Genomic DNA, 11,798 nt, shown 5'->3' on the forward strand with positions numbered 1-11,798 from the left:
TCAGAAGCGCGGGACAGGGTGCAGACGAGGGGGAGGGACAGGGATGGCATGCTCGCGCCGGGACAAAGCATGTAGTGGTGGTCTGGGGTAGGAGGAGGTGTAAATGCTCTCCCTCGGGGCAGCCTTGGGTGCCAGCCATCTCCACCGCAGCTGCTCATAGAGTCCGTAGTTTGTAGGGGGAGCTGCAAGAGAAAGCTGGGTCTGGGTGAATGGGGCACCGACCGGCCAGGGGGATGTGTGGCATGAGGCCCTGGAGGCTTTTCGGGGCTGCAGAGCTCTGGAGGGAAGAAGGGCTTGCAGGAGTGTTGGCTCAGGGTGGGGCCCGCTCCCAGCATACCAGCTGGTATGTATGTATGTATGTATGTATGTATGTATGTATGTATGTTCAGGAGGAACCAGGAGCTGGTACATAGGCCTTGGAAAACGCAGCCCCACGACTGGTGGACGGTGAACCTGCCGGCTCCTGGGGGCTGTCCTACCCTAGCAGGGAAGGGAGCAGTGCAGTCTTGTGAGACTGATCCCAGGGAGAAACCCTTGCAGAAGTAGTGCGGAGTGACAGGCAGCTCACCATTGGACGCAGGTCCCTTTGCATCGAAGTGTAGGGAGTACAAAAAGTTGCGTGCAAAGCATGAGGGTAGCTTGAAATGTCAATCAGGTCAAGGCACTCTCTTACAAAAATGCCTTCAAAGTCCTCTTGCTGTTGGAAGGACAAAACCCACACTCCTTGTGGTGGCCTTGGAGCCCCGAAGTGGTCTTCCTGCTGTGGAGTGTCTCCACTCACTATTTCCTCTTCTGGAATTCTCTCCCCCCGAATTCCTATCAACTCAACTCTCTCTTCCAGAAAGACCATCCCTCATCATTCCACCCAAAGGAGAGTCACAGATAACTGCCTCACTTTGTGTCCCTTACTGGGTATCTTCACCTTGTGGCACATACCCCGGTCCAGAATGATCTTTTTTGCCAGACTTTAAGTCATCCATGAACAGTGTCCGATCCCGGACCCACTGGGATGACACCCCCCAGGGGCAGGGATTCCTCCCCATTTGTCACTCCTGTGTCCCCCAGGTGCTAAGTCAGGGCAGGGCACCGGGGACCTGGTCGTCACTGTTTATGCAAAGATGATGGATCTGAGTTCAGTGCTCCTACTCCTGCCACCCGTGCTCCCGGTAAACCCAGGCCACCGCGGTGCGCAGGGGAGGGCCCCACCCCACAGCCAGCATCACCTCCGTGGCAAGAAGCGGCCCCGCAGGTCAATAGGGTTCGCCCCCACTCGTGTCATTCTAACGCTCTCTGGGTGAGTCTTTCAGCATGGGGCGGAATCCCGAATTATACGAATACCAAGAAGGGGGAAGTCCGATTTCTCTGGGAGCCACAGCAGCTTGTGTCCACTCCAGGAGCGACGTGGGAGCAGGCCCGGGTTGTAGTTGTGCCGGTTGTAGTGGTCATCATAGGTGCTGATCAGATGGCGGTGGGAGGGCTCCTGGCGGTGCGTGATCAGGTGTTTGTACGGGAGGCCCTGGAGGGACAGACACGGGGGCGGGGGGCATGTTAACCGATCGGAGCAAGGCAGACGCTGCTGCAAGGGAGGTGTGCGGCGCTGGTGGTGAGTGTTGCTGCCTGAGCCCTGGTGGCCGCCACCTGGGGGACGCAGCTGTCTGCCCCCCCCCCCCCGCCCCCGTGGCGCAGCTCACCTTCACACACACATCCCAGCCTCGCGGCTGTCAGGTCTCTGAGGGGCCCCTGTGTATGCCAAGTCAATTCATCCCGAGAATGGGCTATGGGGACACATTAAAATGGAAGGCAGGACACCGAGCCAAATAGGAAGCTGCAGAGCCCTCTCACAGCTGCCCTTGTGATCTGAAATTACATCCTCTGATTTGTCTCTAGGCTCCCCTATCCAAGTGCCTATTTCCATGGCCAGTGAAAGACGTTGAATACCAGGCCTGACATACGCACCTTCTATTTTAATCAGTTACTATGGGAAGAGTCAGAGAATGCCCCATAAATTGCCTTCTCCCGCAGAGGATTTACGGCTCCCTCAGCTGGAAACTCGGGGAGGGATTTCTTTGGTGGGAGTTATTTACAAGGAGGAGAAAGCCATGTCCTCCTGACTCTGGGACCTTTGCCTGCATCAGTGCCTTTCCGCAGAAAATCCTCTTGGCCCTGGAAGGGGATCTTGGGGGACTGGACTGATTTACAGGGGAGGATAATGTGGCTTTCCATGCCTGTCCTCTCGTCTGGAGCAGGCAGGGAGATCTGTGTCTGCTCTGGTCTGGAAATGCCGGCTGCTTGTAATAAATAAGTCAGATCACAATGCTGCAGGGAGACAGGGGACGGGCACAGACACAGGGGATCCCAAGGTCTGTCTCACCAGGTGCCCGGAGTACATTTCCAATGCCAGGGAAAGCAAGTTGGAGGGGTTCCCAGGAAAGTGCTGAGGACGTATCACAGTAGGGAAAGGAGAAAGGGATTTTCTTGCTGTTCTTCTTGGTTTGGGGCATGGCCCAACTGTCTTGATGATGCACCTGGGATCTTTGTTTTGATCAGGGATGGTCAGATGACAGAGAGACAAGTGCCTCGGAAAGAAATTATTTGGAAAGTTCATTACTTTCTTCCTGAGAGGAGGGGGCACCACCCAGGATCACGTAGGGGAGCCCCAGGGTCACAGAAGGAGACAGCATGGCCTAGGACCTCCAGGTAGTTCCCAAGGGAAGGAACAGGTGAGGCAGGGTTAGCAAGTTTGAGAAGTTTAGGGTTGCAGAGTTCAAATGATTTTAGCCGGCTCTGGGCTAAAGAGGTACCTCTGGTTACTGGAGTCTGGCCCTAGAGTGATTTCAGGCAAAGGGATATCGGCTTGGCATGGGAGATTTATGTAAAAGAGATGGTTGGGGTATGGGCTCTGGGTTGGTTGGTTTGTATCCCAAAGGCGTGCTTGCAGGCAAGCTGCTTACTGTCCTAAGGAACTAGCCTGTCCTGGGAGGGCAGTCTGTCCAGGATTAGCACGGCCCCTAAGATGTCAAACCATCTGAAACACAGAACATAAAAATTGTGATTAATAGACCTGCCTAGTAGAAAAGCACAGGAAGGGGGTCCTCCCTGAGGAGGCTAACCCCATCGATCCATACATAGTTGATTGAAAGAGCAGATGCGCCTTTGCATAAGGAGGAGGCAGAGTGATGTGGGGATGGGAGCTGGCTGTCCTCGGAGCAAGAGCAGGATGAAGCCCCCGGAGGAGCGGGCGGGCTGAAACAGCTGTGCAGGGGCCGAGCTCTGTCCCGGGTCCACGCCCACAAGCAGGAGATCTGAACAGTCCTTGGAGATGCGTTACCTGATTGCTTGGGTCTATTCTGTGTGTATGTTGGCAGGGGGCTTCTTAATTTTAATCAGATTATATAAAGACTTATTTATTTATTATTTTTGAGAGTGAGAGAGCAGGGGGAGGGGCAGAGGAAGAGAGAGAATTCCCAAGCAGACGCCCCGCCAACCACGGAAAGCCCAGCTCAGGGCTCGCTCCCATGACCTCGAGATCATGATCTGAGCCAAAAATCAAGAGTCCGATGCTTAAGCTACTGAGCCACCCAGGTGCCCCTTAACCTGATTCCAAAGAAGTGCGTGTGTGTGGTTATCTCCTCATCAGGGTTTGTCATGAGCCCAAAAGTCTTTAAGAGAGGGCATGGATGTGTATCACGAACTAGGCTAAGTACCTCTTATATATGGATGATTGGGGAAAAGGAGCCCCAGATCGTGGGTTCTTACTTCCACTTCCTTCTATGAGCGTGCACTTGGGTCTTCAGTGCACACTAATCGTAAAGATTAGCAGCCCCAGAGCCCCTGCACGGTCTGTGGATGCCAGCGTGCTCCAGGTATATCAGCACAACCCGGGCACACCAAGACGGAGCTGAGAACGTGGTGCTGTTTTATATGGAGGTGACCCCAAATGCAGGCAACAGAGAATCCACTCCAGCAGACAGTGAAGAGGGATTCGAGGATACTTCATGCTTGATTTGCAGATGAGCCACCTGCTTAGTCCCTTACCAACCAGCTACGCCATTTCGGACAAGACCTTCAGCACACCCCGGGCACCTTTTATCTGAAAATGAAGGTGCTGAGCTGAACGATCTCTTGGGTCCCTTCCAGCTCCAAAATGCTTCCGTGCTGGCCATGCCCACCCCTCACTCCATGCCCCCGCCCTGAGTTTAGGCAGGTATGGGGTTGGGAGGTGGGGTCAGAGTAGAGGACATGCCCTGAGGTCGTAGTGCCCTGGTTCCTTCTCCAGGGAACTGCAGCACAAGGGCACACACTGGCACTCAATGAGCGAGAGAGGGCAGAACGGCCTCTGACTTTTTATACAAAAGAACAGAAAGCTGGGGGATAGATGACTAAAAATACTGTCATCCAAGCATCCCCGCTACTCGCTTTTGGAGGACCCTATGTGATTTCTCACAACGTGCCCCTAAACTCAGTATTTACCTTGTTCCTTGGTTTGTTTTTTTCCCACACCCTTTACCGACACAGCCTGTTAGGCAAGTGTGGAGGAACTGGGAAATGATCCAGAAGAGTGCTGGGATACAGGGCAGGGAGAATGCTACCAGCTGGAGACTTGGCAGGTTGTAAATAAAGGTGGATGTCATCTGCAGGCCCCGGGGCTGGGGAAGGAGCTCATGAGATCACTCCTGTGTCCCCCCGAGGGGGAATTGAGCTTAGAAAAATCTGGCAGGTGGTGACTCCTGAGCACTGGTGGGGGAGCCCAGCCTGAGTGTGGGGCCCCCACTCCCTCTTACCTCAATTCTCCTCTTGCCGTACCACCTGGAGATCTGGTCTGGTCTGTGGTCCGGGAAGGGGACATACTCTTTTCTGTAAATGCACTGAGGTGTTTTCTCAGTGGCTTTGGTGAACTGGAAAAAGAAGAAATAGTCAAGATAACATCTCTGATGTACCTTCTCACATTCCCGCAGCATCCCCTTCCCTCCCGGGCTAGGGAAAGCTGGGCAGAGAAAGGCTAACCTTGGAGCCCAGGGCGTCCTGCGTGATGCAGGCTTAACCTTGCCCCTTCCCTTCCAGAGCTTAGAAAGGACCGTGCTCAGGCACTTGGCACCCTATGCCTCAGGAAAGCTCTTACTTGTGTCCCGGGACCACTTCTCATGGTCTGCACCTGCTCCCTTCGTCTTCTCTCTCCCTGTTCTCCCCTCCTGCTTGCCTCCTTCCTCTCTTTTTCTTCTTTGTTTTCACCTCTTCCCAGTTCCACTCTTGCCCCGTCCCATTATATTGTGTTTCCTGGTTCATTTTCTAAAATATTTATTTTGGAAAAATATACCTAACAAAATTTACCATTTTGACCATTTTTGCTTAGACAGTCCGGGAGCATTAAGTACACTCTTATGGTTGTGCAACCATCAGTCATCACCTGTCCCCAGAACTTCTTCCTCTTCCCAAACTAAAACTCTGAACCGATTAAACAGCTCCCTCCCTCCCTCCGCCCCCAGCACCCACCATTCTGTTTTCTGTCTCCATGAACTGGACTCTTCTAGGTACTTCATACAAGTGGAATCATACAGTGTTTGTCTTTCCACGCCTGGCTTCTTTCACTTAGCGTAGTGTCTTCGAGGTTCATCTACATTGTAGCGTGTGTAAGAATTTTCTTCCGTTTGAAGGCTGAGTAGAATTTCATTGCATACATACCCTACATTTGGTTTATCCATTCTACCTTTTGGCTACTGTGAATAACGCTGCTATGAATATGAATGTATGAGTATCTCTTTTCAAAATCCTGCTTTCGGTTCTTTGGGGTATAAACCCAGAAATGGAATTGCTGGGTCATATGGCCATTCTACGTTTAATGTTTTTAGCATTAGCATTTAGTAGTAGTCATACTGTCTACAAGCAGCTGCACTATTATGCATTCCCACTAAGCATTCCAGTTTCTCCATATTCTCACCAACACCTACTACTTTCTTTTTCTTTCTTTCTTTTTTTTATCATAGCCATCCTAATGGGTGTGAAGTGGTATCTTATGATTTTGATTTGCTTTTCCCTAATGACTAGTGATGTTAGGCATCTTTTCATGTGCTTATTAGCCATCTGCATAACTTGGAGGAATATCTATTCAATTTTTCCCCATTTTTAATTGTTTTTTGTTGTTGAGTTGTAGGTGTTCTTTATATATTTGGATATTAAGCCTTTATCATAGATAAGATTTGCAAACATTTTCTCCCATTCCAGGAGTTATCCTTTCACTCTGTTGATAGTGTTCTTCGATGCATAAAAAGTCTTCAATTTTGATGAAAGTCCAATTTATCTATTTTTTCTTTTGTTATCTATGACTTCGATGTCCTACAAACAAAAATCATTGCAAACTCAATATCATGCAGCTTTTCTCCTATGCTTTCTTCTAAGAGTTTTATGTCTTACATCTAGGTTTTTGACCCATTTTGAATTAATTTTTGTATGTAGTGTAAGGTAAGGGTCCACATTCATTCTTTCACATTTAGTTTTTGTTGAAAAGATTGTCCTTTCACCATTGAATGATCTTGCCAGTCCTTTTGAAGTCATTTGACCAGATATGTGAGTACTTACTTCCGAGCTCTTTTTCTTTAATCCCATCTGTTCATATGTCTACCTTTTTGCCAGTATCCCAGTATTTGGTTACTGTAGCTTTGTAGTAATTTTTGAAATCAGAGAATGTGAGTCCTCCAACTTTGTACTTCTTTTCTTTTCAAGATTATTTTGGCTATTCAGTTTCTTGAGATTTCAAATGAATTTTAGGGTGGATTTCTTAATTTCTGCAAAAAAAAATCATAAGGATTGCACTGATGCTGTAGCCAGTTTTAGGTAGTGTTGACATCTTAACGAGATTGTGTCTTCCAGTCCATAAACATAGGCTTTCTTTCCATCTATTGACATTGTGTTTTATTTCTTTTGACAATATTTTATAGTTTTCATTGTGTAAATCTTTTGCCTCTATGGTTAAGTTTGTTCCTAAGTATTTTGTGTGTGTATTCTTGTAAATAGAATTTTCTTTAGTCCCACTTTTATTTTTTTTTAAGATTTTATTTATTTATTTGACAGACAGAGATCACAAGCAGGCAGAGAGGCAGGCAGAGAGAGAGGCAGAAGCAGGTCCCCTGCCAAGCAGAGAGCCCGACATGGGGCTCGATCCCAGGTCCCGGGGATCATGACCTGAGCCGAAGGCAGAGGCTTTAACCCACTGAGCCACCCAGGTGCCCCTAGTCCCCCTTTTAGATCATTCATTGTTAGTGTATAGAAATGCAACCGATTTTTGTATGTTGATTTTTGTATCTTGCTACTTTGCTGAATTCATTTATCGGTTTTGACAGGATTTTTTCCTGGGTTTTTTGTTTTGTTTGTTATGTGGTCTCTAAGCTTTGGTACATAGAAGATCCTGTCACCTGCAAACAGAGATAATTTTACTTCTTCCTTTCCAATTTCTATGCATTTTACTTCTTTTTCTTGCCTAATTGCTCTGGCTTAAACTTTTAATACTATATTGAATAAAACTGGCAAAACAGACATCCTTGTCTTATTCCTGATCTTAGAGGAGAAGTTTTTTTGGTCTTTTACCATTGAGTATAATGTTAGCTGTGGCTTTTCATATATGGCCTTTGTTATGCCATGGTGATCAAATGCTGAGTAGAATTCACCAGTAACACCATCTAGTCATGGACTTGTATTTTGGAGATGTGTTTGTTTCTTTCTCATTATAGATCTATTCAGATTTTCTATTTCTTCATGATCCTTTCTTCGATATACATTGTCCTTCTTTGGCTCTTATACCGATTTTTGACTTAGAGTCTATTTTTTTTAAATGATATCGGTAACCCAGTCTCTTTTGATTGCTATTTGGATGGATAACTACTTCTGTCCTTTCCTTTTCAACCTATGCATGCCCTTAGATCAGTTGCCCTTAGACAACTGCCCTTAGACAGTCTCAGAGGTGGCACATAGTTGCATCCTAGGTTTTGAGTACCCTCCCCATTTTACCAATCTATGTCTTTTGATTGAAAGGTTAATCGATTTACATTTAAAATAATTACTGTCAGGGGAGGGTTTACTTTTGCCATTTTGTTATTTGTTTTCTTAGAGGATTTTTTTGGTCCCTCATTTCCTCCATTACTACCTTTGTGTGTGTTTAGTTGATCATTTTCAGTGACATGTTTTTATTTCCTACTCATTTCCTTTTGCATATATCCTAGAGATATTTTCTTTGTAGTTATCATGGGGATTGCGTATAACATCCTAAAGTTATAATGATCTTTTTAACAACCTATTTTAAATGGACACCAACTTGACTGAGCTCATACATAAAAACTCTGCTTCATTACAGCCCTGCCACCTCCCATTTTGTGTTACTGATGTCCTAACCTTCATCTTGATACATTTTGTACCCATTAACATAGATTTATAATTATTTTTATGTGTTTATTTTCTAAATCCTATAAATATAGGAGAGTTACAAACTAAAATTACAATAACCGTGGTTTTTATATGTGTCCATGTGCTTCCCTTTACCAGAGGTCTTCATTTCACATGGCTTTGAGTTACTGTCTAATATTGCTCCATTTCTTGTAGGGTAGGTCTAGTGGTCATGAACTGCTTCAGCTTTCTTTTACCTGGTGATGCTTTAGTTTCTCCTTCATTTTTGAAGGATGGTTTTGCTAGCTATAGTATTCTCAGTGGATAAATGTTATGAAATTTTTTGTTTGTTTTGCTTTTTTTTTTTTTTTTAGCACTTTAAATACATCACCCCATCTCTTTTTGGCCTGCAGGTTTCTGCTGAGAAGTCTACTGATAATCTTATAAATGTTACTTGGTACGTGATGTATCATTTTGATTTTGTTGCTTTTAAATTCTTTTGTCTTTGACTTTCAACAGGTTGAGTATACTATGTCTTTGTGTGGGTCTTCTTGGATGTTTCCTTTTGGAGTTCACTGAGATTCATGGATTTGTAGACACACATCTTGTCTTCAAATTTAGGACGTTTTCAGCCATTATTTCTTAAAATATTCTTTCTGCCCCTTTCCCTTCTTTCTCCCATAATGTGTATACTGGTGTGCATGACAGTGACCCATGAGTCCCTAGACTCTGATCTCATTTCTTTATTCTTTATTTTGTCTCCTCAGACTCAAGAATTTTGTATGATTTCTCCTTAAGTTCTCTGACTCTTTCCTCTGCTTTTTCAAGTGCACTTTCAGATACCTCTAATGAATTTTTTTCAATAGAGTTATTATATTTTTCTGCTTCATAATTTGTTTGATTTCTTTTTGTAATTTCTATTTTTATTGATATTTATTTTGTTCAAATATTATTTTCATGATATCCTTTAGTTCTTTGTTCATGTTTTCTTTTAACTCTTTATGCATATTTAAGGTGGTTGTTCTAAGGTTTTTGTCCAGTCCATTTAAGGGAAGATTGCCACTAACTAACAGGGTGTGTTCCAGGATGAATGAAGTCTTGAGTTCTTAGGAGCTTTCTGAGCATTCATCTTGCCTGAACCTGTGTATGTGTGTATGTGTGTATGTGTGTTTGTGTGTGTGTGTGAGTGTGTGTTGATTTTTTTATTTAGTTTATATACACAGCTACTTTAAAATCCACACACTGGGTATGGTGCATAAACAATGAATCTTGGAACACTGAAAAAATAAAACTAAAAATAAAATCCTGAATTTTCCAAAGAGTGTCTCCCCTGGTTCTTCTCAAGGCCTTTTATATTCTGTTGCATTCCTCCACCTGTAATCCACGGCCTCAGACTTTCACAGGTTTGTAGTCCCCTAGCAGCTTTCACCTGCTGTTAACTACCCTTGCTTTCAACAGCTTTTCTTAGCCTGAAAGATGAACTATGACATGGTTTCCCTATCTGAGCTCTGAAACAACGCAGGGGTACCAATCCCTCAAGCAGCCTCCAGACAGATTAAAATGTTGCTCCACTCTCTCTGGGTTCAAGGGAAGGAACTAGGAGCTGAGCCACTGCTTCTCTTACACTCTACCTTGCTGTTCTAAGGAGAAAATGAGAAAAGAGCAAGGTAAAATATGATGACATTTCCTACCATCTTGAATGTGACTTTCTAAATTGGGCATTTGCTGTGGACCTTTGACTGCTTTTCAGAGCTCTTCTATAATTATTCTGGATAGGTTATAGTTGTTTCTTCAGTGTTTCTTTGGGAGAGTAAGGAGCTGGATCTTCTTAGTCTGCCATGTTTTTCATATCACTCCAACTCTGCTCTCATTATGCAATCTCTTCCAGGTGTAAGGCCAGCCCATAGTATCCTTGGGTACTCTCTCGCCCACAGGAGCCTAGACACATTGCTCAGCCAGTTCTCCTTGCCCTTGAACCTTCTCTTACACACATCTGTCCCCAAATAAGGCCAAGTGCAATGAGAACTAACAATGGCCACAGGCCACATCTAGCCGGAGGGGTGGTGAATGCAAATGTTCTCCCTGAAAACAGCTTTTCCAGTTCTCAGACGTCACCAACAACCTTCCCCACACTAACACCAAAGCTGCTAATTGTACCTGGTTCTCTTTTCCTTGTCCACTTCCCAAGAAGTCATAAGGGTATCTCCTTGTCTCTGCAGAAATTTAAGTGGCTCAGTCTTGATTGCCACCACAAATACAGATACCCAATTTCAAGTAGGCCGATTGAGGCCAAGTATTTTTGTGTTGGCCTTTAAAGTACACTGGGAAAGTAAAAACTGAAATGCACAGGCAGGGCAAGATTGTGAAACAGGTGTCAGAGAGCAGCAGCTCATCCCTGGACATCAGTGCAAGCAGTGGCAAGCCTGCCTTGGCAAGTACCACACTCTGGGAAGGGCCAGACGAGGGAGAGCCGGTGTTCTTCAAACCAAGGTTCAAGGGAATTAGGGACAGGGAACACCAGATACCTTGAAACACTCCACTGTAAATAATGCTGGAGGCTTAACTATACTGATACCTCTGTTATGGCATTTTCAAGATATAATGGGGATCTTGATGATGGCTTGAATGTAACTCCCCTATGAAGAGCACAGAGATCCTAATGTCACATTCTTAAGATGTAACCTCCTATGACCGTTAATTTGGAAATAATAATGACCTTATATCCTTCCTCTGCCTGCCAGGTCTTCCCCCGAGCCCTCGGTCCGGTTTCTCCCCTTGCTTACCTTCTCCCTCTCTTCCACCCAGTTTCCAGTGAGCACTCGGGTTGAGTACTTGGTCTCGACCTTCCAGCTCGGGGTAGAGAATGACTGTGGACTTACTGCAGTCAAAAACTGCATGGTAAGTGTTCACCCCGAGGCTTTGGACTTGACACAGTTCCAGGTCTCGGGAGTGGGGAGATGTTATGTAGTTGCTGAGTTTACGGTATCTTTTTCATCTTCCCAGCTACCCTTCTGAGTGGGTACAGTTGATGACACCCTGCCGATTTCACAAAATAAACGGGCTGGAGGGACTACTTTCAGCCTCCAGAGAGAGGTGCCGTGATCTTGGATTCCCTACTGTTGACTGTCTCCATGGTGATAGGCTCTGCAGATAAATACTCTCCTTAAGGGGGAAGCTGATTCTTCAGGAGCCAAACGGACCCCACAGAAGCAAATCGAACCAACAATAACCACCACAAATGCAGGGCCAGAAGGACCTTATTTTCGTGTTATCGCCCTGTGAGAGGCATCATTGTTAGGGTTATTTAACAAGGGTGAGTTGAGATGATCACATTCTATGACTAATTCTATTACTCTAGTGCTGATGGGCTAGGCCCATGCAGAGATATTTGCATGTAGTCACTCATTTAATTCTCACAGCAGCCCTTT

At 45.6% G+C, this 11,798-nt stretch overlaps 1 protein-coding gene across 1 annotated transcript; it reads right to left on the minus strand.

Annotated features, from left to right (window-relative positions):
* Positions 1-11,386, minus strand: LOC111154570 (chromosome unknown C1orf158 homolog). The gene is made up of 4 exons (XM_022514219.1): positions 11,154-11,386; positions 4,782-4,895; positions 1,339-1,516; positions 1-182 (listed from the first exon to the last, which is right to left on the minus strand). The coding sequence occupies exons 1-4, from the start codon at positions 11,265-11,267 to the stop codon at positions 1-3; spliced, it is 588 nt and encodes a 195-aa protein (XP_022369927.1). The 5' UTR covers positions 11,268-11,386.
* Positions 11,387-11,798: the final 412 nt, after the last annotated feature.

The sequence above is a fragment of the Enhydra lutris genome, unplaced genomic scaffold (genome assembly GCF_002288905.1).
Source record: "Enhydra lutris kenyoni isolate GAN:26980312 unplaced genomic scaffold, ASM228890v2 scaffoldscaffold38, whole genome shotgun sequence".
NCBI classification, from domain to species: domain Eukaryota; kingdom Metazoa; phylum Chordata; class Mammalia; order Carnivora; family Mustelidae; genus Enhydra; species Enhydra lutris.